The sequence below is a fragment of the Anolis carolinensis genome, chromosome 6 (assembly GCF_035594765.1).
Source record: "Anolis carolinensis isolate JA03-04 chromosome 6, rAnoCar3.1.pri, whole genome shotgun sequence".
Lineage (NCBI taxonomy): Eukaryota > Metazoa > Chordata > Lepidosauria > Squamata > Dactyloidae > Anolis > Anolis carolinensis.
The window spans coordinates 83,927,234-83,954,410 of NC_085846.1; the positions used below are offsets into that span (position 1 = coordinate 83,927,234).

General features: G+C 40.9%; 1 protein-coding gene across 4 annotated transcripts; it reads left to right on the forward strand.

Moving 5' to 3' along the window:
- The first annotated feature begins 10,671 nt into the window (after positions 1-10,671).
- tra2a (transformer 2 alpha homolog) lies at positions 10,672-26,924 on the forward strand. 4 transcript variants are annotated; one of them, XM_062957155.1, is made up of 8 exons: positions 10,672-10,868; positions 18,614-18,747; positions 19,311-19,470; positions 20,458-20,646; positions 23,731-23,846; positions 24,152-24,271; positions 25,861-25,928; positions 26,103-26,924. In XM_062957155.1, exons 1-8 carry the CDS (start codon positions 10,833-10,835, stop codon positions 26,111-26,113), a joined length of 834 nt encoding a protein of 277 aa, XP_062813225.1. In that variant the 5' UTR covers positions 10,672-10,832; the 3' UTR covers positions 26,114-26,924. The 4 variants fall into 4 exon arrangements, with proteins under 4 accessions (XP_062813225.1, XP_062813224.1, XP_003222198.2 ...); XM_062957154.1 differs by having other exon boundaries at positions 10,673-10,868; positions 19,311-19,476; XM_003222150.4 differs by having other exon boundaries at positions 10,673-10,868; positions 24,149-24,271.
- Positions 26,925-27,177: the final 253 nt, after the last annotated feature.

Consider the following 27,177-nt stretch of genomic DNA (forward strand, 5'->3'; position numbering starts at 1 on the left):
CTTAGGAGTATGTCCCCGATGATATTGCAGAGTGGTTATAAACTTAGGAGTTGTTTCTCCAAAGTTCCTGTATAGTTCTGAACTTGTTCTGAAACAGAAGGGTAAGATGGGTGAATGAGATTGACATCCATGCTATTGAATCCTGGAAATTGCAGTTTCACAAGGCCTTGAGCCTTTTCTGGCAAAGAGGGCTGGTGCCTTACCAAACTGCATCTCCCAGTATTCCACAGCACTGACCCATGGCAATTAAACTGGCATCATAACTGCCATGGTGGTTCACACCTTAGTCACATCCAGAATGGACTACTGTAATGCACTCTTTGGGGCAGCCTTTGAAGACGGCCCAGAAACTGCAGTTAGTGCAAAGACTGGCAGCCAGATTATTAATCGGGGTGAACTTTAGGGAGCATACCACGCCCCTTTTAAAGCAGCTCCACTGGCTTCTGATAAGTTTCCAGGCCCAATTCAAAGTGCAGGTGATTACCTATAAAACCCTATACACTTTGGGCCCAACCTATCTTCAAGACCGCATCTCCTTCTATGAACCGGCGTGGCCATAGAGAGGCCCTTTTCTCGGTCCCACCACTGTCTCAAGTACGGTTGGTGGGGGCGAGAGAGAGAGCCTTCTCAGTAGTGGTTCCCCAGCTCTGGAATACCCTCCCTAAGGAAATTAGATTAGCTCCCACTTGTCAAACCTTTTGGGTGAGTTTATAAACACGGCTCTTCAGACAGGCCTTTGATCCTGAATAATCTATGTTCAGCTTGATGAACCACTGATTTGTACTGTTCTGCACTTCGATCGCTACGACAGATAGCCGGCCTACTCACAGGTTCTACTAAAATTTAGAAATTTTATAATTTTGTACTTTTACAATTTCAGTGTTATGATTGAGCCTCATGGCTCTGTTACTGACAGACGTGGGCGTAAGACTCCTCGAGAGTCAGATACTCTCGAGGAGCGAGAAAGAAAAAGACTGCGAGACATTTTTGCAGCACCATCTGACGAGTCTTTTGAGGGGTTTACGGAGAGAATGGAGGAGGGGCTGGTTAGCTCGGAGGAGGATGAGATGGATTGGACTCGGGTAAGGGAGGAATTGGGTGCCACTGGTCATGATGGGATAGAAGATGAATGGGGACCTTCAGGATTAGACCCATGGCTTAGCTGGAGGGATGGGACGGGATCCACAGCTGGAGATGCTGTGGGGCGTAGTCAGAGGTGTTCCAGCTCTGATGAGGAAAGTGATGAGGAAACGCCCGGGTTAAGGAGGACAGCTGACAGTGATGAGGATTTGTAACTGGCATAAAATGGGGCTTGGGAGCAATTGCAAATTGCGTTGGGCAAGGTAATCTGGACGAACGCTTGGGATCTGTGTGGGACGCTTTCCTGAAGACTGGTGTGTTTTCCTGTGCTGAGACGTAAGTTGTTTTGGAATTCAGGGTCAGACGGCGGGAGGAATTGTGCGGGCATTTGTTTGTGCAAACCTGTGCTTACTCTTATTAGCTTGACCTTCCGTCGTCTTCTTGACGGACGCCATCTCCTGTTTTGAAAACTCGGACTGAACTGACCACGGCTTGTCTTCCCCCCTTCTTGGACTTGGAATCTACAAACGTCTGCTTCTGGCTTTGAACTACGGAAAGGAACTGGGTCTACTCTACTGCTACAATCCTTGGCTGATCTGTTCGTGTTGGAAATCCTGTCTGCTGTGTGTGTGGGAGCGACGCAAGTTACTCTAAGCACAGTGTTGGCAGCAGAGAGGAATCTGCTGCCAATTAGTTGCATTCTTTTGTATCTTTTGTTCCTCGGCTTTTGTTTTGTTTATCCCCAGGCTGAAGCAAGCAGTTTGTTTTTACCCGGATTAAACTCCGGTTTAATCCGGTTTATCTTTTGAACGTTTTTCCTTGCCCCTTTTTGCTCCTAAAGGCTAATACTGCCTGGCCCTTGTATTTTACGGGCATTTTTGAGTTCTGTAATCCAATAAACTCTGTTATCTTGAACCTTGTGGCGTTCTGTCCTTGACAGATTGCCCAACGCCATAAAAAGTTTATTGCAGCAATAAACCCGTCAGGAAGACGATGGAGGAGTTAAGGGCCAAATTTGACCAATTGCAAACGGCTTTTACCGTCAGCCAAGCAGCTCATGCTGTGAAAGGACATGTTTTGACTCCTGAACGCTTTGACGGAACCAGGTGCAAGTTGCCAACCTTTTTGGCACAAGTGGAGCTTTATTTTTCCCAGCTCAGTGCTCATGCTTTTCCTACAGACACTAGCAAGGTGGCATTTATTTTGAGTTTGTTGACCGGTCCCGCAGGACAATGGGCCACTAATTTAATTTTGGGAAATGACCCAGTCAAGGACAATTTGAATAATTTCAAACAGTTATTAACTGACACTTTTGGGGATCCTCTCCGCACGGAGAATGCTGGGTGGGCTCTGTATCGGTTGAAACAGGGAAAGGGGACTGTTTTGGATTACTTAAATAAGTTTAACCTGTATCGCCACCAGCTGGATTGGGGGGAAAATGCATTCATGCTTTTATTTACTGCCGGGTTAAGTGATATGCTCCAGGATGAATTAGCACGCTTGGAGCCGGCTGAAAATTGGGACGCCTTAGTAGCTAAGGTGCTGCGTTTAGACGCAAGGTTCGAGGCTCGTAAACACTCGAAAGCAATGTGTGCGCCACCCATGCATATTACCAGGGCACCTGTGGTGATGGGGGAAGAGCCTATGGAGCTTGGGGTCTTTAAAAAGCTGTCTACAGAGGAAAAGAGCCGTAGGAGGCAGCTGGGGTTGTGTTTGTACTGTGGGAATGCGGGGCATTTTGCCAAAAACTGTAATGTGAAACCTTCTCAGCTTTCGGGAAAAGGCCAGCCCTAGTGCGACGTGAGTCCAACGCACTAGGGCTCCTCAAGCAGTCAACTGAGGGGAGGAAGCATGTTTTCGTACCCATTACATTATCTGTTGGGGGAAGGGAACTTGTTTCTACTTTGGCACTGCTGGACTCAGGGGCTACGGTCTCTTATGTAGATATTGAGTTTGCTAAGAAGCATGGCATTCCTAGAGTGCGCAAGGCATGCGACGTGTGGGTGGAAGGAGCAGATGGGAGACTGCTGGAGACTGGGGTGGTTAACCATGAAACCTCAGCAGTAATGTGGGAGGTGCAGGGAGTAACGGGAACGTTTGTGTGGGATATTACGAGCTTGCCTAGATATGATGTGATCCTGGGGATGGATTGGCTAGCTGTAGTAAACCCACAAGTAGATTGGGCGACACGTAAAGTGACCTTAAAGAGGCAGGATTGTTGCACTCTGAATGTTACTCAATCTGATATGGAGGGAGTGCCTGCTGAGTATGGGGAGTTCTCTGATGTATTTTGTAAAAGAGAAGCGGACAAATTACCACCGCATAGGCCATATGATTGCGCCATCAAGTTAGCAGAAGGTGCGAAATTGCCAGCAGGAAGGCTGTATGCCTTGACTGTACCGGAAAGGCAAGCTTTGAGGGAGTTTCTAGATGAAAATTTAGCCAAGGGGTTTATTCGCCCATCTAGCTCTCCAACTGCGGCACCAGTATTCTTTGTAGCCAAAAAGACTGGGGAACTTAGGCTGGTCTGCGACTATCGGATCCTAAACAAGTACACCATTCGGGATAGGTACCCGCTACCTTTAATCTCGGAACTATTGTCAAGGGTGCAAGGGGCTAAGGTTTTTACCAAGCTTGACCTGCGGGGGGCATATAACTTAATCCGTATACGGGAAGGGGATGAATGGAAGACGGCATTTAACACGTGTTTCGGATGCCACGAGTTCCGAGTCATGCCTTTCGGACTTTGCAACGCTCCTGCGGTCTTCCAGAGGTTCATGAACGATGTGTTCAGGGACCTAATTGACCAATTTTTAGTGATTTATTTGGATGATATCTTGATTTTTTCTAAGGACGAGAAAGAACATCGTCAACATGTCAAGCAGGTTCTGCACCGTCTGCGGGCTAATGGGCTTTTCGCCAAGGCTTCCAAGTGCGTCTTTCATGTGCCTGAAGTGGAGTTCCTAGGTCATGTAGTGTCAGGTAGGGAACTTAAAATGGATCCACATAAGGTCGACGCCGTTAACTCATGGCAGGAGCTAAAGACTAAGAAGGATGTACAAAGGTTCTTAGGTTTCGCTAATTACTACCGGGAGTTTATTCCGAATTTTGCAAAGCTCACGGTACCTTTGACGCAGCTCCTGCGTAAGAAACAGCCATTTGTGTGGGGGCGGGAAGCTCACGATGCGTTTCTACAACTTAAGTCTAGTTTTCAATCGGACAACATACTAACACATCCTGATGTTGACAAACCGTTCGTGGTAGAAGCGGACGCTTCTAGCTACGCGTTGGGGGCTGTATTGTCTCAGAAGGATTCCTCAGGGACCTTGCGTCCCTGTGGATTTTACTCGCGGCAACTAACACCCTTCGAGCAGAACTATACCATATGGGAGAAGGAGTTGTTGGCGATTAAGGTGGCGTTTGAGGTGTGGCGGCACTGGCTTGAAGGGGCACGGCACCAGATCGTGGTCAGATCTGATCACAAGAATTTAGAGCACTTACAAACAGCAAAGAAGTTAAACCAGCGTCAAATCCGATGGGCTTTGTTTTTCTCTAGGTTTAACTTCAAGGTGCAGTTCGTGGAGGGGAAGGCAAACTTGCGGGCCGATGCTTTATCCCGCAAGCCGGAGTTTAAGACCAATGAGCAGGTAGTATGTCAGACCATCTTGCCTACTGCCTCTCTATGTGTTGTAGATAATGAGCTTGGGTTACATGATCAGATCCTTGAGGCTCAGAGGGATGATGTGTGGACTCAGGAGCAACTGATGCTGCTATCAGCAGGTAACCGTACAATACTGCCGCATCTACAAGATCAAGACGGAGTATTGGTACGCAGGGGGCAGGTCTACGTACCAGTGGGGGCCCTCAGGTTGGAGGTGATTAGAGCCCACCATGACGAACCCATGGCTGGGCACTTTGGCAGGTTCAAGACCGTACAGCTTATCACCAGGAGCTACTGGTGGCCAAAGATGCGGCAAGACATTCTGCGCTTTTGTGACAGCTGCGCTGTTTGCCAGCAGAGTAAGACGCCTGTTGGGCGCCCTAGAGGGTTGCTGTCGTCTCTACCTGTTCCGGAGAGGCCATGGCAAATCATTTCCATGGATTTTATTTCAGATTTGCCTAAGTCTGGGGGTTATACTTGTATTTGGGTGGTGGTGGATTTATTTAGCAAACTGGCTCATTTTATTCCTTGTTCAACCATTCCGGCGGCCCCTACGTTGGCCTTACTATTTTCTAAGCACATCTATCGTTTGCACGGAGCACCCGAGGTGATTATTTCAGATAGGGCTCCGCAATTTGTGTCACGCTTTTGGAAACATTTCCATGAGTGCTTAGGGACTAAGTTAAACGTTTCTTCAGCCTTTCATCCACAGACGGATGGACAGTCGGAACGGGTTAATGGGCTCTTAGAGCAGTATTTGCGTTGTTTTTGTTTAGATCAACCCACGGCTTGGGTGAAGTGGTTACCGGTGGCGGAGTTCGCTTACAATAATGCGGTGCACACGTCTAGTCAGCATACGCCATTTGAGCTAACTTATGGTTTTCACCCACGGGGAGGTGTGGCGCCGTCGACCAATGTGGTCTCTTCGGACCCTGTGTATCGCTCTTCGGAAATGGCTGCATTGCATGATGTTGCCCGTCGCTTACTGTTGGAAGCTAAGGCAACGCAAAAGACTCAGGCTGACCGCCACAGGCAGGCAGGGGAGGAGTTGGAAGAAGGGGATTTGGTGTGGTTATCTTCCAAACATATTAAACAGGCTGGGGGAAAGTTTGCGCCGCGATATTTGGGTCCCTTTCCTATCGTTAAAAAGATTTCTTCCGTTGCGTTTCGTTTGCGTTTACCGTCTAGTTTAAAGGTCCATCCAGTCTTTCATCGTTCGCTGTTGAAACTAGATACCTCTAGTCGTCGTGGTGCTATAGCGGAGGGTATCACTGCCACTTCTCCGCCATCGGGGGAGGAGGCCTTTGTGAGAGGGGATAGTGTTATGATTGAGCCTCATGGCTCTGTTACTGACAGACGTGGGCGTAAGACTCCTCGAGAGTCAGATACTCTCGAGGAGCGAGAAAGAAAAAGACTGCGAGACATTTTTGCAGCACCATCTGACGAGTCTTTTGAGGGGTTTACGGAGAGAATGGAGGAGGGGCTGGTTAGCTCGGAGGAGGATGAGATGGATTGGACTCGGGTAAGGGAGGAATTGGGTGCCACTGGTCATGATGGGATAGAAGATGAATGGGGACCTTCAGGATTAGACCCATGGCTTAGCTGGAGGGATGGGACGGGATCCACAGCTGGAGATGCTGTGGGGCGTAGTCAGAGGTGTTCCAGCTCTGATGAGGAAAGTGATGAGGAAACGCCCGGGTTAAGGAGGACAGCTGACAGTGATGAGGATTTGTAACTGGCATAAAATGGGGCTTGGGAGCAATTGCAAATTGCGTTGGGCAAGGTAATCTGGACGAACGCTTGGGATCTGTGTGGGACGCTTTCCTGAAGACTGGTGTGTTTTCCTGTGCTGAGACGTAAGTTGTTTTGGAATTCAGGGTCAGACGGCGGGAGGAATTGTGTGGGCATTTGTTTGTGCAAACCTGTGCTTACTCTTATTAGCTTGACCTTCCGTCGTCTTCTTGACGGACGCCATCTCCTGTTTTGAAAACTCGGACTGAACTGACCACGGCTTGTCTTCCCCCCTTCTTGGACTTGGAATCTACAAACGTCTGCTTCTGGCTTTGAACTACGGAAAGGAACTGGGTCTACTCTACTGCTACAATCCTTGGCTGATCTGTTCGTGTTGGAAATCCTGTCTGCTGTGTGTGTGGGAGCGACGCAAGTTACTCTAAGCACAGTGTTGGCAGCAGAGAGGAATCTGCTGCCAATTAGTTGCATTCTTTTGTATCTTTTGTTCCTCGGCTTTTGTTTTGTTTATCCCCAGGCTGAAGCAAGCAGTTTGTTTTTACCCGGATTAAACTCCGGTTTAATCCGGTTTATCTTTTGAACGTTTTTCCTTGCCCCTTTTTGCTCCTAAAGGCTAATACTGCCTGGCCCTTGTATTTTACGGGCATTTTTGAGTTCTGTAATCCAATAAACTCTGTTATCTTGAACCTTGTGGCGTTCTGTCCTTGACATTCATTAGTGGGATTTTATATGCGCTGTTGATGATTTCTATGTCTTTGTATTTATATTCATGTACTGTTGTTTATATGCGGCACTTGGAGTGCTTCTCAGAGCCACCTTGAGTCCCTTCAGGGAGATGGTGGTGGGGTATAAATAAAGATTTATTATTATTGATGAAGGTGTATTGGAAAAATATAATACTTGTATTGGAAACTATATATTGAATGTAATCATATTAGAAATGGGAATAGAAAATATGTAATCACAAGCAGAATGTGTGCATATAGCTCAAAATACACTCGGCCTAGCAAATAACTGTCTCCCCATAAGCAGAGACCAAAGTTCACCCTAAGTGCCAGAGACATATGTCAAGTGTCAACAAGAATAGATAAAGCTCCATGCTAATGGACAAAAGACAAATTAAGGCTTTTGGGATGTCAAGATAAGACCTGGCGCCATGTAGGAGTGCTAATGACTCCCTGACAAGCTAAGATAGGGAAGAATTCCTCAATTAATGGGATCCCTGAAAGCCTAGATAGGAATTCCTTAGATAAGGCCTAATGGAAGGTCAGAGGTCTTGAAAGTAGCCTATATTTTAGGAAAATGTAAAAGTTGTTTTTAGTAAAGTGCAAAGTAAGACTTTTTTGACACTAATTGGTGATGGATAATGCCTATATGACGTAGGTAGATGGAGGCAAAAGGGGTATATAAGTACCTGTGTTTCTTTGCTCTGTTCCTTCGCTTTTCTGATTACAGGAGAAGGTCCTTCTTATTGCTTATTCTCTCTGGCCACTGAGAATAAACATCTTTTTCTACAGCAACCGGAACTCTCTTTGTCTCATTACCTCAAACCTTTGTCTGCCATTTCATCATCATCATCATCATCATCATTATTATTATTTCCACTGTGTAATGCATCCAATGGGCCTCATCAATATGGAGTCATGGGAGTTGCAGTTTTACATGGTCTGTGGTAGTGTCTCACCAAGCTACACATCCCAGGATTCTGTATCATGGCAATTAAAGTGGTGTCAAACTGCATTAAATCTTCAGTGTAGACCAGGCATGGGCAAACTTGGGCCCTCCAGGTGATTTGGACTTCAACTCCCATAATTCCTAACAGGCTCAGGGGTTGTGAGGATGCCTGCCATAGATGCGAGTGGACCGTCAGGAGATAATGCTTCTGGAATACCGCCATACAGCCCAGAAAACACACCGACCCAGTGAGTGCCATGAAAACCTTTGACAACACAAAGTTTATTATTATTGGGTTGTTATGAGTTTTCCAGGCTGTATGGCCATGTTCCAGAAGCATTCTCTCCTGACCTTTTACCCACATCTATGGCAGGCATCCTCAGAAGTGTGAAGTCTGTTGGAAACTAGGCAGTTGGGGTTTATATATCTGTGGAAAGTCCAGTATGGGAGAAAGAACTCTTTTCTGTTGGAGGCAAGTGTTAATGTTGCAATTAATCACATTAATTAGCATTGCAAAGCCTTACACTTTCAAGGCCTGGCTGACTTCTGTCTGGGGAAATCCTTTGTTGGGAGGTGCTAGCTGCCCCTGATTGTTTCATGTCTGGAATTCCTCTGTTTTCAGAGTGTTGTTCTTTATTTACTGTCCTGATTTTAGAGTTTTTTAAATACTGAGGATGTGGGTGAAACATCAGGAGATAATGCTTCTGGTCATCCAGCAACCCAGTGATTCCTGCTATGAAAGCCTTTAACTATTAACTATTACTATTACTCCTGGCTCAACAGCAGTACCTGTGAAATGGATCATGGAGTCCTTGGACAACAAGTTAAACATGAGCCAGCAATGTGATGCAGCAGCAAAAAAAAAGGCCAATGGGATTTTGGCCTGCATCAATAGGAGTATAGTGTCTAGATCCAGGGAAGTCATGCTACCCCTCTATTCTGCCTTGGTCAGACTACACCTGGAACACTGTGTCCAATTCTGGGCACCACAATTGAAGGAAGATGTTGACAAGTTGGAAAGCGTCCAGAGGAGGGCGACTAAAATGGTCAAGGGTTTGGGGAACAATCCCTATGAGGAGCAGCTCAAAGATCTGGGCATGTTTAGCCTGCAGAACAGAATAATAATAATAATAATAATAATAATAATAATAAAAAAATTATTTTTGTATCCCACCTCCATCTCCCCGAAGGGACTCGGGGCGGCTAACATGAGGCCAAGCCCAAGCAATTACAATAAAACAAAATAAAATACATACAAGACACACAACAACATCCAATAAAAATGCTTATACAATAACATAGTAAAACAAAACATAACAGTAGCATAATGAAACAGAGTATGAAAACAGTACAAAATTTAAGTGAGGGCGAGCTGGGCCAAAGTGCGAGGCGTGGAAATTGTAAAACCCATGGGTGAGTTAGATAAAGTGCTGCATATAGTGAAAAACTCAGGTGGGATAAACAATGAGAAGGCTGAGAGGAGACATGATGGCCATATATAAATATGTGAAGGGAAGTCATAGGGAGGAGGGAGCAAGCTTGTTTTCTGCTGCCCTGCAGACTAGGATGCGGAACAATGGCTTCAAACTACAGGAAAGGAGATTGCACCTGAAGATTAGGAAGAACTTCCTCACTGTGAGAGCTGTTTAGCAGTGGAACTCTCTGCCCCGGACTGTGGTGAAGGCTCCTTCTTTGGAGGCTTTTAAGCAGAGACTGGATGGCCATCTATCAGGGGTGCTTTGAATGCAATTTTCCTGCTTCTTGGCAGGAAGTTGGACTGAATGACCCATGCAGTCTCTTCTGACTCAATGATTCTATTACAGTAGAGTCTCACTTATCCAACACTCACTTATCCAGTGTTCTGGATTATCCAATGTATTTTTGTAGTCAATGTTTTCAATATATTGTGGTATTTTGGTGCTAAATTCGTAAATACAGTAATTACTACATAGCATTTACTGCGTATTCAACTACTTTTTCTGTCAAATTTGTTGTATAACATGTTTTGGTGCTTAATTTGTAAAATCATAACCTAATTTGATGTTTAACGGGCTTTTCCTTAATCCCTCCTTATTATCCAACATATTCACTTATCCAACGTTCTGCCGGCCCGTTTATGTTGGATAAGTGAGACTCTACTGTATTATTTTAGTGACCATAGCTATTACGCTATGGGACCATGGGAATTGCAGTTTCACAAGGTTTTGAACCTGGCAAAGGCCAAACTACAATTTCCCATGATTCGATAGCATTAAGCCACAGCAGTGCTATCAAACTGCACTGTGGAGATGCAGTTCTGTTCGGTCTCCATTAGTATCAAGAGTGCAGCTTAAAAGCGACTGAGTTTTACAGTGGGCGCGCATGCGTGCTACCAAATGGCAGTTGAGCTGAAGGGGGCCTGATTGCGCGTGCGCCGGTGCCTGCTTTCCCGCTGCCTCGCGCTCTTTGAGGCGGCCCAATCTCTATTGTGGCGTTTCAGGGGGCGTGGCTTCAGGCGGCCCGCCTCCACGCTTGGGTGCCGGGCGCAGAGCTGGCTGGCCGAGGCGCCATTTTGCGTTGCCGCCACAGTGACGGTGTTTGTAAGCCTCGAGGGCTCCTCGCCCGGGTTCGCACTCGTTTTATTATTTTGTTTTGTTTGGCCCGCCTGCCGCGTTAGAAGCGCGCCAACATGAGCGACGTGGAGGAGAATAACTTCGAGGGGAGGGTGAGTAACGACGGGCTGCGTCCAGGCCCAGGCATCGGAGGCCTGGCCTGGCCCTAAGGAGGAAAACATGGAAGTGGGAGAAGAGGGGAAGAGAGCGAACTCGCAGCCAGGCCCAGGACGGGGAGGAGTCTCGCAGAGACAGAGAGAGGCCTCCTTGCTCGCCGCCAAAATGGCTCCTTCGTCCGAGGTGGGGTCGCGCCGGCGGAAGGGTTCCAGGCCCGCCTCTCCTTCCCTCCGTTTCCCAGCTCAGGCTGCACATCGGGCCTGGGCCCCAACGTGTCCCCCTCTCTTCAGTGGTAGGGCGTCACTGTTTAAGCCAAACATGGGCAAAACTTGGGCGTTCCAAGTGTTTTGGACTTCAACTCCCACCATTCCTAACAGCTTCAGGCTCTTTCGTTTTTCCCCGCAGCCGCTTACTGAGGGGGAAAAGGAAAGAGCCTGAGGCTGTTAGGAATGGTGGAAGTTGAAGTCCAAAACACCTGGAGCGCCCAAATTTTAGCCATACCTTGTTTAAGTCCACCCTCTTTCATTGCCCTTCTCATTTCGAGGCCTTGAACTCTACCTTGTTCTCCCGTCCTGTCTCCACCAAGAAAGCACCTTCCAGGCTGTTCTCATTTCCTCGCGTCCTGTCCGCCAAACTCCCCATCCCGTTTCTCATGCTGTAGTTGGTGGAGGGGATCCTGCACTGCCTCAGATTGCTGTAACGATCAACCAAAACCATTGGCAAACTTACAGAGTTGAGTTTTATTCCAGTAGACTTTGAGACCCGAAGTATTTTGGATTTTAGGGTTGTTTTTTTAAAAAAAATACTTGTATTTATATGTGCAGGCAATCCCTGAGTTACAAATATGCCACCTTATGAGAAGCGGCTTAAAGGGCTGGACATATCTAGCCTGCAGAAGAGAAGACTGAGAGGAGACATGATGATAAGGGAAGTCATAGGGAGGAGGGAGCAAGCTTATGTTTTTTGCTGCCCTGGAGACTAGGATGCCTAACGATGACTTCAAACTACAGGAAAAGAGATTCCACCTAACATTAAGAAGAACTTCCTAACTTTGAGAGCTGCTCAGCTGTGGAACTCTGCCCCAGAGTGTGGTGGAGGCTCCTTCTTTGGAGGCCTTTAAACAGAGGCTGGATGGCCCACGAGGTCTCTTCCAACTGTATGATTCTATGTGACTTACAAGCGACTCGTAATAGGGAACTAGAACAGACATGAGCAAACTTCGGCCCTCCAGGTGTTTTGGACTTCAACTCCCACACTTTCTAATTGTGGAAGTTGACGTCCAAAACACCTGAAGGACTGAATTTTGCTCATGCCTGAACTAGAACTAGTACGAGACAACAGGAAGTGAGAGAAATCTGCCCCTAATAATAAAGATAGAACTTTATTTATACTCCACCCCATCTCCCAACAAGGGACTCGGAGTGGCTTACAGTCATAAAAACATAGTAGATAACATAAAATGAAATAAGTAACATTTAATTTTGAAACTATCACAAAATGAACACAGTACAACCGACACATCAATAATAATAATAAATCTTTATTTATTTCCCACTTTTCTCCCTAACGGGACCCAAAGCAGCTCACAACATAATACAATAAAAATCAAAGCACGTTGAACATAAAATACAAGACAAAAATCATACAAAGCATAATAACATCCAGAAAAAAGAACATTTTAAACCAATTACAATTATTGTGGAGATTTGTTAGTCAAATAGTATATTTTGTTAAGCTCAGTGCAAATCGACTTTGCTGTCATTAGCAATTTAATTCATTTGCCAAAAGCTTGTTTGAACGGGTAGGTCTTTAACTGGTTATTTAAAGATATCGGAAAGGGGCAGTTTTAATCTCAATGGGAATCAATAGGCAATTATTATATAAAACAATCAGAACAACATTTAGGAACTTTGGAAATACCCACTCCAGAGATATTAGGTAAGCATCCTCACTCATGTTTTTTAAGGAAGGAATTGAAAATGTGGCTTTTAAAACAGGCCTTTGACAATGACGAAATGTAAGAATTCTTAATCACCAAATGGATTCTGTAGTTTAGCTTTATTAGTACAATGATTTGAACCCTAAGAAATCTACCCCTAGGAAGGGAAATTCACTCTTGGAATAATGATGGGGAGAAGGTATCGCCACTGAAGTTTTCTTGCCAATCCTACAACAAACCACGTTTTTCAAAATTGAATGATCACATGGACAGAAATAAATAATAATAAACTTTATTTGTATCCCACCCTATCTCCCTAATGGGGATTCAACGGTGGTTAGGCAAATATTCAATGCCATAAAATACCAACCAACAAATAAATAAAGCTACCATAAATTAAATAATAACACAATAAATATTGACATCAAACAATAATAAAGCATTGCAACAAATTAAACACCACACAGCTAAAATTACATTTTAACTAAACTATTAACTGGACTTGAAAAATTAAGATTAAGAAAAATCAAGAAAGTGCAGTTAAATCTTTTGAACAGGGACATAACAAAATAAACATCACAGGGGTGTTAACTCTTCCCTATGCTATCCAAAGCACATATATGGCTGGAGTTACTCTTTAAAATGTACCTGTTCCAACTTACATATAAATTCAACTTAAGAACAAACCTGCATGTAATTGTCAGGGTGCAGTTGATGGTAACTTTGGGACTGCCTGTACAATCATAATTAGATATGGGACAAGCCTTGAAGGTAATTTTACATAATCTGAAAACCAGACTAGTGAGGGACCTCAAGGTCTGCTCTGTTACATGATAGACACCAAAGGGCAAATATATTAGTCTTTATATGTTTTTGCTTACTAGTGATAAAGCAGTAAGACATTAGGCACTTAATATGGTTCCATTCCCCTTTTCTAGGGCATACCTATGCTGTTGTGATCTTTTAAGGTTTGTTTCCCCCTCTTGTTAGATGTTGTAAGGACATCCCTGCCCTTTCATGAGTTAATTATGCAAAAAGAAAAAAAAAATGAATCCTACTGGCAGTATGTTTTTAAATTTTGTTGAGATTACTGTTTTAAGAAAAGCTTATTTTTCTTAAATTTCGTTTTCAACGTGTATATGTGTGCTTTTATTTCATTGTCTTTATCACAACACTGTAAAACACATTAGTAGAATTTCCTCACCTCACCACCGACAGCAAAATATTTGTCTTTATTTATTTGTTTATTTACGGCATTTCTACCCTGCCTTTCTTACCCCGGAGGGGACTCAAGGCGGCTTTACATACAAGTAATGATTTGATACCTTAAAATACAATGTACACAGTTCACAACTTAGAATATTCTCTGCAGATATTAAAAGTAGTGATCGAAATTTATGTGATAGTATTGCAACCTAAATAATTTTTAAACTGAACAGATTTAGAATTAAGGGTTCGGTTTGAGACAACGCTCTTTGAATTTACCTGTTGTGTTTTACAGGGCTCTTTATTTTAGCCCATATTTGAAACCCATTAGAACTATATGAGAGAAACTATAAAGGCTCAGGTGCAAGATGTTATCAGTTACTTAAGATGGCCTTGCTCTGTCCTTCTCTTAAGAGTCCAGGGACAACTGCCCAAGTGCTTGGATTTGGAATGAAGTGCAACGTACTCACGTTGAAGCCAGATAGGACAGAGGTTGTGGTGGGTAAATCCCAAGTCCTGTCAATGATGTGGGGGGAAAGGAGTTTAATTACTTATTTGGATGTGGCATTTTCCCTATCTCAGCAGGTTTAAAGCTTGGATGCTGTTGATTCCTTACTTGTTCCCGGATAAGAAGATAGTGGTACTATCCAGAAACGCGTTGTATCGGCTCCACTTCTCTACTGTATTTTAGAGCAAGAGTCTCTAGCTGCATGTGATTGTCAGGGTCCAGATCAAGGTGCAGTTGATGGCGTTAAAGCCATTTGTGACCTAGGACCACCATATTGTACATCTTGCATGTATGCTTCTTCCAGCTGTGGTCATCAAAACTAGACTGCTGTGTACTTTCAGGGGCGAAGTGAATATTTAGCAGCTAGGACTTATAAATTTCACCATTATGGCTGGCCAGGGATCAGCAGTGTCTTCTGGAGTGAAGCTAGAGAAGGTGTGTCCCCAATGATACTGTAGAGTAGTTCTGAAAATAGTATTAATATAACATTCAACAATTAAGATCAATGTTTTGGCCATCTCTTATTAGTAGAACATAGTTTTTTAAAAATTAAATACTGAAGTTTTAGGCAAATGTGCTTTTATTGAAATGCCTTCTTATGGAAAAGGTACACAAATGTCTTATTTTCTAAGTTCACCAGTTCTAAATGCATCATGTGGAAGTGCTTTTCTTGTCAGTAGAGCATCCAAGGAAACAAATGTTTCAGCCTTATTAGGCCAAGAGCTAGTTTTTTAGAGAGAAGATACAGTGTAAGTAAATGAGTTTATTCTGAGATAGCTCAAAAGAAAGTCAATATGGACTGCTGAGAATTAGCAGTGGATTTGCAACTTTTCAGGGGTACATTTGTTCACTAAGCATAGAATAGGTATATTCTTTTTAAAAAAACAGCACTCAGGTACCTGTTCTGTATTATGAATTGCATTAATAACTTGTATTAATGCTACTATATGTCCAAATAGAATAGGTCAATATAATTGTTCATGGAGTGAGCAATTACCATGCTAACATGATCATTAATTGTAAAGGCACATGTTCTGTACCTTTTCATGACTTTCTCCTTCCTTATTTACCATTGGTTGAGCCATTAAGTATAACTGATCTTGGCTGATGGATTCATGAGTTATTTGGTATTCATGGAGCCATTGATTCCCATATTGGTGTTGTTTGAGGGTGCTAAAATATTATTTGGCTGCAGAAAATATTGGTTGTGTGGCATGTTGTTGCCTTCCTCAAGGGATTAACCCTAAAGCTTTCTGCTTTTATTTGAGACTGGTAGTATCTTAATTGGATTTATTGGATTGTTATTCCTTCTTCATAAAACCGTTGTTGGTAGAAACAATAGTTTCTGTCTTTTTCAAGTTTGCCCATACCTGATCTAAGCTGATCCCACAAATTTCATGGTTCAGTAGGTATGCATAACAGACTACCTTTAGAAACTGGCCAGATGTTTTAAGACAAGGGCTGGGAAAATAGATTTTTAAAGAAATTGAACTATATCCATCAGATAGAAACTGAAACATGTGCATGCTGTATGCCTGTTTATCCCAAGACTTTTCTCAATTGGAATTTTGACCTGCAAGAGTAAACTATAATGCCACTTTCAGTGACAGGATTCCAATTTCATATAAAACACCCCAATACATTGTGAATAGTGATTTAATTCATGCTTTAGGGCTTTAATTGTCTGCATACATTAAGTTACCTTTTACAGTTAGAAAGATAGCGTTAAGCCAGTTCTACAATATTTTTGCAGCCATATTGTAGAAGTGAGCTGATTTGTTGATCTAGCATTTCCAAATCGATAAATATAGACCAGAATTGGAGAACATTTGACTATACAGTAGCCTACTTCAGCCTGGCTAGTGTGATTTTTGAGGGCACTGTTCAAAACATCTGAAAGTCCATAGGTTCTCCCCATATGCACCCTTGTTGTAGGGACATTATGTGGGGTACCAGAATCAGAAACTGTTATTGGTGAAATGGGAATTGTTTGTGTCAAGCACTTCCTCCCATCCCCTTCCACATGCACTGCTTATATAGACTTCACTTACCCTTCAGGTTCTTCACTTTTATACGACTCACCTAACAAATCTAAATTATAGCCATGTGCCACACTTTTGACCCTTGATCCACCCCCAGTCAACCACACACACCCCTCTCTCTGTCAACCTGTTGCCATCTAGTGTTCAGTCTTGCAAGTTAAAAAAAGAACTGGGTTCTGTTTTGCAGCCATTTTCAGTTTTTGATACACCTTGGTCCCTTGAATAGATGGAAGAGGCTTGTGTGTAGTATTCTATTTTGTCTTTCTCATGCATTTTCCATTTCTGCTTCCTCTTTTTTTCTACCTACTCCTCTGACTTTGCAAAATAAATGTGTCTTAATTTTGAGCAGGCAATCAGCTCTACCTAATATATTGGTCCATTTTAGAAAATGTATGTACATATAAAACTTGCAGGTTAAGAAAGTCATCAGATTCAACATGACAGTGGTATGAGAATATAAATGTAATGTGTGACAATAGGTTACCACCTTTAATGCTAGAATTAGAAGCAGCCAGAAATTAAACTATGAGATGCCCTAGCATTTGTGAAAAGAAATGTTAGCAATTGCTATGGCCCGAAAAGGCAAAAAACCCCACCCTACATCATAGATTACTATGAGAACTAGAGAAGATCTGTTTGTTTCTTTGTTCTCCTAGTTACCTAATTTGAATGTGTTACTGTAAACACCATGCCTCCTTGTCCTGTGTTGCTTTTTAAATGCCAAGTTTGCTCTAGTGGTGTACAGAATAGCTATAATTTCACACATGCAGCATTACTGAAGTTTTAATTTATCACACTGAAATGATCATCAATTTTGATTTCATTTCTATTGTACTATATGAATATGTCATTTTATATGCAACTTAAGCTTTCATACCTGAGCAGATCAATCAAATATATAATCTTTTCCAAGGATTCAAAGAACTCCATCTAATTTTAAGCCACGTTTTGGATTTATGTGGCTTGAGAAATGTCTCCAGTGCTGCCTAGTAAATTCCTTATCATTTGCAGACTTAAAAGCAGTTTTTGTGCAGCATAAAAGTCTCTTGATAAAGGGGAAAAGTCAAATGTTCACAGGGTATGCCTGGTGAAGCTCCTTGAATCCTGGGTTAATTGGTTTTGTTTTCATTGTTTTAACTTCAAGCATACGTCTGATATTTAAATCTTCAGATTATTTTAATGTGTGAATGTGTATATTTTACAGAATTGAAAAAAGTAAAGTTAGAATGGGTGCAGAATAGACACAAAACATTTGGAAAATGCTGTAAGGAAATCAATGGACTTATTATATTTACGTCTATATGATTACGCCAGTTAAAAGATTTTTTTAAAATTGCTTTTATAAACTAGACATTTGCACTTCACCTGCTGGCTATTCCTTTTTAGTAGATAACAATCTGAAATTCCAGCAGAGTTTTATAATCCCCACATGCTTAAATATACTAAATGTTCTTTTTCCATTAAGGTTAATGTTCGTGAAGAAATGGAAGAGTTTTTTCCAAGAATGTGGAAGATAAATCAAGATAAAAGAAGGCTAATGAAAAGTGTTAAAGATCAGAAAATTAAAATTGAATGGGGGAAAAATTGAACAGAAGATTGGTCAGATAGAAGCACTTGAATATTTTTAAGGCTATAATGAATTGTTTGAATTGGGGAAGAATACACGAAGTATGAAAAATGAAAAACTCAATGAAGAATGAAGAAAAGTAGAAAGCAAGAGTGAAGTAGAATTAAAAGAATCTGGAAGAATGAATGGGTCCTAGGTTAAGTAAATGTATGGTTTATGTTCCAGTGTCTGTATGATCAAGTTGTAGATGAATTTGCATGATTACTTAGTTAATAGAGTATTGGTCAATTGGTTGAAGTAGGGAAATATTTGAGGAAAATCACACAATGTTAATAGTGGGTTAAACAGAATCTTGTTCTGGAGGGTATTGCCTAACCATTTGTTTTTCAGGCACAATCTATAAAATATAATAACTTTTAATAGAAGAAGGTAGGCATTTGTACAGCCAGTACCATTTGTAATACTGCCTTTTTTGTTAGGAGTCACGCTCCCAGTCAAAATCTCCAGCTGGGAGTCCTGCTCGTGTAAAATCTGAGAGCAGGTCAGGATCCCGTAGTCCATCAAGAGCTTCTAAACATTCTGAATCACGCTCTCGGTCAAGATCAAAGTCCAGGTATGCATATATGAGCAGTTGGCTCATTTCAATTTTAGAGATTTTCTGTTGGGACAGTAGGAGTATTTTCCATGAATGATTTCAGAGTGTTTGCCTTTTAGAAATTATATAGGTCTCCAGCAGAGTTGCATAGAATAGTTATTACAAGTGAGTCTGTATCACATTGTGGCCTAGTTACAACCACGCTTAAATTATGACCAAGTATAGTGCTAATCAGATAGTCGCCTGAAATTGCACGACACTGCTTTTTATATTAAGCCTCAAGAATGGATATGTTTAACTTCCACATATTCATAACTTGTTCCATACTATGTCTAGGTTTGCAAAGTCTTATGTTCAACTGCTGCTGTCGCCTCTTAGAATGGCACATTTCATTTTCTAACTGATGGTTAAGTAGATATATAATTGCCTTTTCAGATATTTTAAGTAAATAATGCACTGAATACATGAAATATAAAAAAGATTCAGTGGAATTAGTGATAGCAAAATCAAATGTGTGGATTTATTTTGATAATATACTTCAGATGTTTGCATAAAACTGAAATAAAATTTGTCATTTGAAGGTCCAGGTCAAGAAGACATTCTCATAGGCGTTACACTCGCTCTAGATCTCATTCACACAGAAGACGATCACGAAGCAGGTCATACACTCCAGAGTATCGCCGTCGAAGAAGCCGCAGTCACTCTCCTATGTCTAATCGAAGAAGGCATACTGGCAGCAGAGTATGTGTAAGCTTGTAGAATAAGCTGGTAGGACATTTACATTCAAGTTCAAATATTTCATAAAAGAAGCTGATCTTAATAAGGTATGAAACAGTATTTTGTTATGGTTTGATGAGGCATCTGATCAAGTCTGAGCATTCAATAACAATCCGAATAGCTCAAAGTGATTTCCCCAATAACTAACCTCAGACAGCTGGACAGAAGGTCCTGCTAAGTGAAATTTCACCTAGGGTTTTTTAGAGGAGGGGGGACTTGGGGGAAGAAAAAGGAATGGTACCCAGTCTGAGGTGGAAAAGAACTAGAAGTATTTATTTCCAACAAATTTCTGAAACTTTCAATAATATCTACAGTTAATGGCTCCTTAGTGAATTGGATTCAGTTGAGCATGGAAAATGAAATTTAAGTCTCTGTGTGAAAATATTTGGAGCAACTTCCAGATTGCTTTCTGGATGACAAACTGCAGTGTTCTTGCCAGAATTATCAATGCCGGAAACAGAGTTGTTACCTAACAACAACTGGTAGACACTGGTTGCCTATCTTGATCTAGGATAGATTGTATATTTAAAGTTATAGTAGAACCCAACTGGTGACTTTTGGGAAAAGTCCAGGTGGTCTTGAGAAAAGGAATAGTACTCTATCTTGTAATTATCACAACAAGAACTTTCAGCTCCAGCCAGTACTGCTAGAGACTATAATCCTAATTATATGGAAAGCATTTTTTTAATCATGTCAAAAGTGACTTGGCAAGTCACTTCTGGTATGAGAGATTTGGAGGTTTATGGAGACATTGCCCACGGGGCGCCTTGAAGGCTTCCCTCATGTCCTCTATAGCCTCATGGAAGGCATGAGACTACAGAAATGAAGGCCCAATAGAGGGGACATTTCGTCAGACATGCATAAAATAAACCATGCAAAATGTCCCAGGGATACACTGTATAAGAATGCTTTTAAGGCCTCTTTTCATGTTTTGACTTGGTTCTTTCCCAGGCTAATCCAGATCCTAATACCTGCCTTGGAGTGTTTGGGCTCAGTTTGTATACAACTGAGAGAGATCTCCGCGAAGTCTTCTCCCGCTATGGACCCTTGAGTGGCGTCAATGTGGTGTATGATCAACGGACTGGACGATCAAGAGGATTCGCTTTTGTTTACTTTGAAAGAATAGATGATTCGAAAGAGGTAAAAATTATTTTATATATTTTGTGAACATCTCAGATTTTGTTTTTTTTTTGCTAAGATGATATGAGTGCTGGACCTATGTGGTAGTTCTCCAACCATTCAAAAATATTTGTTCTCTATTTTAGGGGATTAATATGAATGGCATATACTGGTCATTGTCAACATCAAACTGATTCAGCTGTTTTATAGAAACAAGTCAGCTTCATTGAAGTAGAGTTTATAGTTAGAATTCTTAGTTTGTTAATTGAGATTTTTGATTTACTGTTTATCTCTTCAGTAATGGTTCATAATGTAGACAGTCCAACACATTAAGATGTAGGAAACTTCAAGCAATCATTTTAATATATGTTACAGTAAAAAAAATGGAGTTGGAGGGGGCCTAGAAAGATGGCACAGTTTTCACTATGGGGGAAAATCAAGTGTGTTCCTCCAAGAAATCTTGATTGGATAGCTGAAAGAAATGTCTGCCCCTGGAAACATAAATGAAAAAGGCAAATTTGAGAGTGAATACACACTGAAGTAGCACTGGTCTGTTTAAGACCTAATTTCTAGGAGCTGACAATCCTCAAGAAAGAGGCTTTGGAATTGGCGGCTCCTTTGCTTCTTGAAAATTCCTTCTTAATCTTAGTGGCTGCATCTGCTCCAGCAAGGTTAATCCCAGCACAGGTTCTGTTATAACCAAGTGTGCAAAGCTTGTGTTTCAAAATTGGAATAAGTGAAAGAAGGGGCAACTTCTCCTGATGTTAGAATCAATGTTTAAACTAAAGCTGTGATGACTTCAAATCAATATAGCAGTGAGGTTTTTTATTCTAATTCTGCAGCACTTGTAATGCAGGATGCCTTTGCATTTGTAACACTTATTAAGAATATTTGTGTATGAATTTCACGTGCATACTTACTTATATGTAGTCTAATATCAATTTGGTCTGCTGGTTACACCATATTTCTTAATTATACTTTTATTAATGATAAAAAGAGCAACATTCCCAACATAATGTAGCTGTGGGTATTTTGTTTTTAAAAAAATAGATATTTGCTGTTTTCTCTGAGACAGTTGAATTCACGAGGCTGCTTTATGTTTTATCTTGTTTGTCAGTACTTGATTTCATAATGTGATGCCATTATGTCTCTGTCTCTCTCACTCCAGGTTTTATCTTTGTGTTTACGCGGCCTGCCCTTGTTTTATTGTTTTTTGATTTCTTGATGTAATGCCTATTATTATTTATTGTATTTTGAATGGTGCTATGATATGTTGTTTTTATATTTTATTATATTGTATTGCTCTGAGCATGGCCCCATGTTAGCCGCCCCGAGTCCCCGTTGGGGAGATGGTGACGGGGTATAAATAAAGTTTTTTTTTTTTTTTTATTATTATTATTATTATTATCTTTCTGTTGGTGTGTGTGCAAAACAACATGTTACAAGTGATGTAAAACAATTGTATGAATGACATTAAATAGCTATGAGATCTTATAATGCTTGTTTTTCTCACTTTTGATTTGTTATGGTGTGTGTGAACTTTTGGGTGGAATGAGATTTTTAAAAATAGATTTTTGTTCTGTTTATATGAAAGGAAAATCGCTAGGTGGTGCTATAACATGCAGTTAATCTGATTGAAACAAATAGGGGCAAACTGCATTGGCCTTGTTTAATATTATATACCAATATATTGGTTTCAACTCTAAATTCTGGGAATTATTTAGAAATATAAACACGTTTTAGTAACTAAATAGTTGGGATTGTGTCAAAGTTGCTTTCCTTCATTAAGAAGGTAGTTTTTGTTCTCTGCTCAGAGGAAAGTCTAGTTTACGCATCATGCCAGGATACTGTTCACTAAATGATAGCATTGGGGCTGTTAAAGAATACAACTGTTATTGAGGCATGCAACACTTGATCTTTTTCCCACATTTTAAAATATCTCATTGGTATTTGGATCTAGACTTTTATGATAAATTTTCACATGCACTTGTGATGTTGGCAAGTATAGAAGATAACCATTGTGGTTTGTTTTTAAAATGTGTATCAATGAACAGTTGATAGCACTAAGCATTATTTTAATGAATGTGATCAATCTATCTAAAGTTACTGCTGGCATTTAAAAAAAATTAAGTGATGTGTGGAGTTTGCTATGATTCAGAACAGAACCGAAAAGGGCATTTGTTGAATTAGTGTATTGGTTTCCATGAGTGTGAGAAATGGACCCTAGTGAAAATCAGTATAAATTGACTACCTAAATTGAGGGTTAGTTTGGGGTCAAAAATTATGGGTTTTGATATGACCCATTGATAAGTTGAGGGCCATTCCATGGAGAGGAGAAAGAAACAATCTCTCCTTGGGGCCAGCCACCCATAGGCTGCCACAGCCATTTCCTCACCCAGGCATTCAAAAAGGCTGGAAGTGGTGCCATGGCAAGCAAAGAGGGTTGATGCTTCTTTTAGGTTCTCAAAGGAAGGACTATGCTCTAGTCTTTTGACACTGTACTCAGAAAAGGTAGTGTTACCTTTTAAAATAAGAGTTAAGGTTCAGTACTCTCATTGACCCACAGATAAGTCAACCCAAGTTTTTTGGTTTGGTTTCTTTGAAAAAAATCTAGACTTGAGTATGTAAGGTGTATGATCTGAGTGAACTCCATGTGTTACTGAGAAGTGAAGAAGATAACAATTAGAACATTATACTCAGAGATGGTAGGAGACAGGGAAAATGAAATGGCAGCTGACTAGTGTTAACCGGGCCATGTACACAGAGCAGGAAGCCACACTATTGCATCCTCCTGATCAGACCATTTCCTGTGGCTGCCATTGGAAGAAGTCATAGAAGGATGTGCTTTACTTCTGGGGAAATAGCACGTGATCATTTTTTTTAAAAACCAGGCCACACAAAAAAGTGGACACGGTGTCAAGGAGGCAGGATCACATTTCAATAACATTAATGTTCCAGGTCAGAAGAATGGTTTTTAATTTTCTCTGTGTGGAAAAGACAGCCCACTTTAATTAGCAGGAAATTAATAACAATGCTTGACTTGATGTTTGCTTAATGAGAAGTAGCAGTGAATGCTCTTTAATATATTAACTATTTTCCTTGCAGGCAATGGAACATGCAAATGGAATGGAGCTGGATGGCAGGAGAATCCGAGTTGATTACTCTATCACAAAGAGAGCCCACACGCCCACCCCTGGCATCTACATGGGCAGGCCAACTCAGTAAGGAGATCACTAAATTTTGGGAATTATTTTTGTTATTTGTAAGAGATTTTGCCCTGAAATTGTCAGAATGTTCAACCTTTTCTGATCATATTAGGTTTGAGAAAATCATTTCTGGTTCATTTAACAATCTTAAAGTACAACTGCAAAACCACCTGAATTCTAATTTGAATCATTGCTGAAGTTAATTCAATGGATCTTGGCAATTCTTTCTTTGGGAGACCACACAGGATATAACGTAAGCTGTCTTGAGACAAACCCCTAAATATCTGCATAATGTATCTTACCATTATCCCTTAAAGTAGCGGAGGTGGCGGTGGTGGTGGAGGAGGCGGTGGAGGTGCTGGTCGTCGCCGTGATTCCTATTATGACAGGGGATATGACAGAGGATATGACAGATATGAAGAATATGATTATCGTTACAGGTACAAGTTATGACTTCAACATGAAGGTCGTAGTGAATATTTACCATGAATGATACATTGTTCTATCAGCTTCAGATTTTCTGTGTCTCTCTCCAGTACTTTCTGGTTATTCCACCAGTAATTATTCTATTTGCATAACTGTTTATCTCTTTGGAGACCTCATAAATCACATGTCAATTGCTATACTATACCCAAGGTAGGTAACAGTAAAACAGTGCTTCACATATAATACTTAGAACAAAATCATAAAAGCAGCCAAGAGAAATGATGTTTAAAAGTCTGAAAACGTGAAGTAACTTAAAAACCCAATTCCAGATTAAACAAATTAAAATGACTTACATAACTAACCATCATTCACCAGTAAACAGTGTTTTGTGTATTAAGATCAGGAGTGGGTTTTTTAATATACTGCAATAAGCTGAAGAGTAAAGAAAGTTTTTAGGAAGGAATCCTTCTGAGGGCACAAATGGGAAGGGTGCAGTCTCCCCTCCCTTCTGGAGCCCCACAGTGATATTTAAAAAAATAGTTTATTCAAGAAGGATGAAGAACTCTTTGGGGTAGGTTTCTAGTGTAAACAAACCACAAATACGTTATGTTACCAATACAGGCAGTCCCCAAGTTAAGAACAAGATAGATTGTGTAGGTTTGTTCTTAAGTTAAATTTGTACGTAAGTTGGAACAGATATATTTTTACAGGGTAGCTCCAGCCAAAATTAGATTTTTAAGCTTTGCATAGCATAGGGAAGGGTTGACACCCCTACAAAGTTTTTTGTTTTTTGCAGTCTTTGCCCCTCTTCAAAATGTCTCAGCTCACTTTCTGTCCCTGTGAGAATTTGATTTTTAAAATTTTGGGTTGTTGTGGAAACAGATTGGTAATAAAGCCTCAGTGGAGTCACATTTTGCCATGATAACTCTTCCAGGAATGAATTTCCTTCCCAAGGGGTAGATTTCTCTCACTTCCTGTTGTCTCACTCCTATTCTTAATTATGAGTTGTATGTAAGTTGGATGTTTGTAATTTGGGGACTGCCGGTACTGTTTTCAGTGTGTAGAAACAATCACCTATTTAGTTATGTATAGCTAAGTAATGTCTTGTGGCTCTTTAAACCTACTTCAAATCTAGGCAGCAGTTGCACCAAGACATGGAAATCTTTTCAACTAGCAATTAGGACTAAGGAGGGTGATGCTTCCACTGTGCTCACTAACAGGAGGTTGTACAAACCAGCATTCTTATCCCCTTATGTACAGGTCACCATCTCTCAGTGTGGTTGCTGCCTGGTAAACTAGATCTGGGGAAGCATTTGCAATCATAACTAGGCTTCATATCCATAACTGCGATACAGAACACCATCCAATGTTTAAACATTAGCCTGCATGTCAAGACAATGGCGTTTAAGTGTATTTGTTCATATCTTGTCAAAATAACACAGCAATCATTTCCCACTTGCGTATTCTTTTGCACTCAACAAAGCCTAGTTTTTCCAGATATAAACTCCAGAAACTAACTCCAAATAATGCATGCAGTGCATAGGGACTAAAATAATTGTATGCTCCATTGTCAGTTCTGACTACTTGTGTCTTTTTTCTAAAGGAGGCGCTCACCCTCACCTTACTATAGTCGTTACAGATCACGGTCAAGATCTCGTTCCTACAGCCCAAGTAAGTATAAGTAAACTGTACTGAGTAGGGCATATATTTTTAGCATTGTTAAAAATCTTGGAAGTGTGGCAGGTGGGGAGAATGCAAATAGAATGCTGGTGCTGAGAAGGAGGAAAAATGAAACATGGAAGTATGAACAGATGGTTACAGTGTTCTCTCTTCCCTTTTTTTTAGGGCGCTACTAAAGAAGAAAAGCAGTTGCAAATACGATTTTTAAACAGCAAGTTCTGACATTAGCTTTTCCTATAGATCCCCTGTAGTTTTCTCTATTAAAAAGATCCTTGGTTCATTTCGAATATATGTATTTTCAGTTGAAATACCAATTTTTCCATCTTATTGTAATACTTCAGGTGTAATTGTTGTAGTTTTATGTACTTAAATATCTTTAAGCAAAAAACTAAATAGGAATCCCAGAATGGTTAAACCTTTTGTAAATGATTTTCTTTTATTGTTTTTTTTAAGCAAGTGATTTTTGTTGAACCCAATGGAGAGTGGAGAAAGAACTGGTGTGTTAAAACTTGCATGTTGTATTCCAGTGGAAAGCTACTATTTTTATTAACCTGTTTATCCTTCTGCCTGTTACTTTTGGGCAAAAAATGTTGTCCTGTATCCTTGGTTATATAGCACAATTCAGTACAGATTTCTAAACCAGAGTATTCACTTATTGTTTTTAATGTTATAATTAGAACGATATTTAAGGAAATTCTTTAGAAAAAGCAAACATTCTGTACAGTACAAATTCCACCTTACTATGTGTTGGACAACGTAATCTCTGTTAATGTGGATATTTAAATTTGGTTAACATTTTAAGCAGACTTCTCTGAAATATTTTTGTGATCTGTTTGCTTCCCCATAATCAGGACAGGCCCAACTGACTGGACGTAGAACATACTTTGTTCAGAGCAATTCCATATGATATCAAAATTATGGTTAAGCAGGTTTGGTAGAATAAATTGAAAGACTACGATTACTTTAAATAAATTGAAATTCAACCAACCCGGCATCTCAGTATTTGATTGGTGGATTGTCTTACTTTCTAAAAAAAAAGTTTAACACAACTATTTTACCTGATTCAGTTCTTAGCACGTGTCAAACTCAAGGCCCTAGACCGAATCTGGCTCTCCGTTTTATTTCATGTGGAGCTCCAGATGCTGGACTTTAACTCTTGTGTTCCTTATCATTAGGCATCCTGACTAGAGCTCATGGGAGTTGTTATGCAGTAACACCTGGAAGGCTGCAGTTTGTTCTG

Coding starts and splice junctions, on each gene's coding strand:
- tra2a (XM_008112651.3), top strand. CDS start 10,833: ATGAGCGACGTGGAGGAGAATAACTTCGAGGGGAGG. Junction 10,869..18,613: donor AGAATAACTTCGAGGGGAGG/GTGAGTAACGAC, acceptor CTTTTTTGTTAG/GAGTCACGCTCCCAGTCAAA. Junction 23,847..24,148: donor TACATGGGCAGGCCAACTCA/GTAAGGAGATCA, acceptor TATCCCTTAAAG/TAGCGGAGGTGGCGGTGGTG.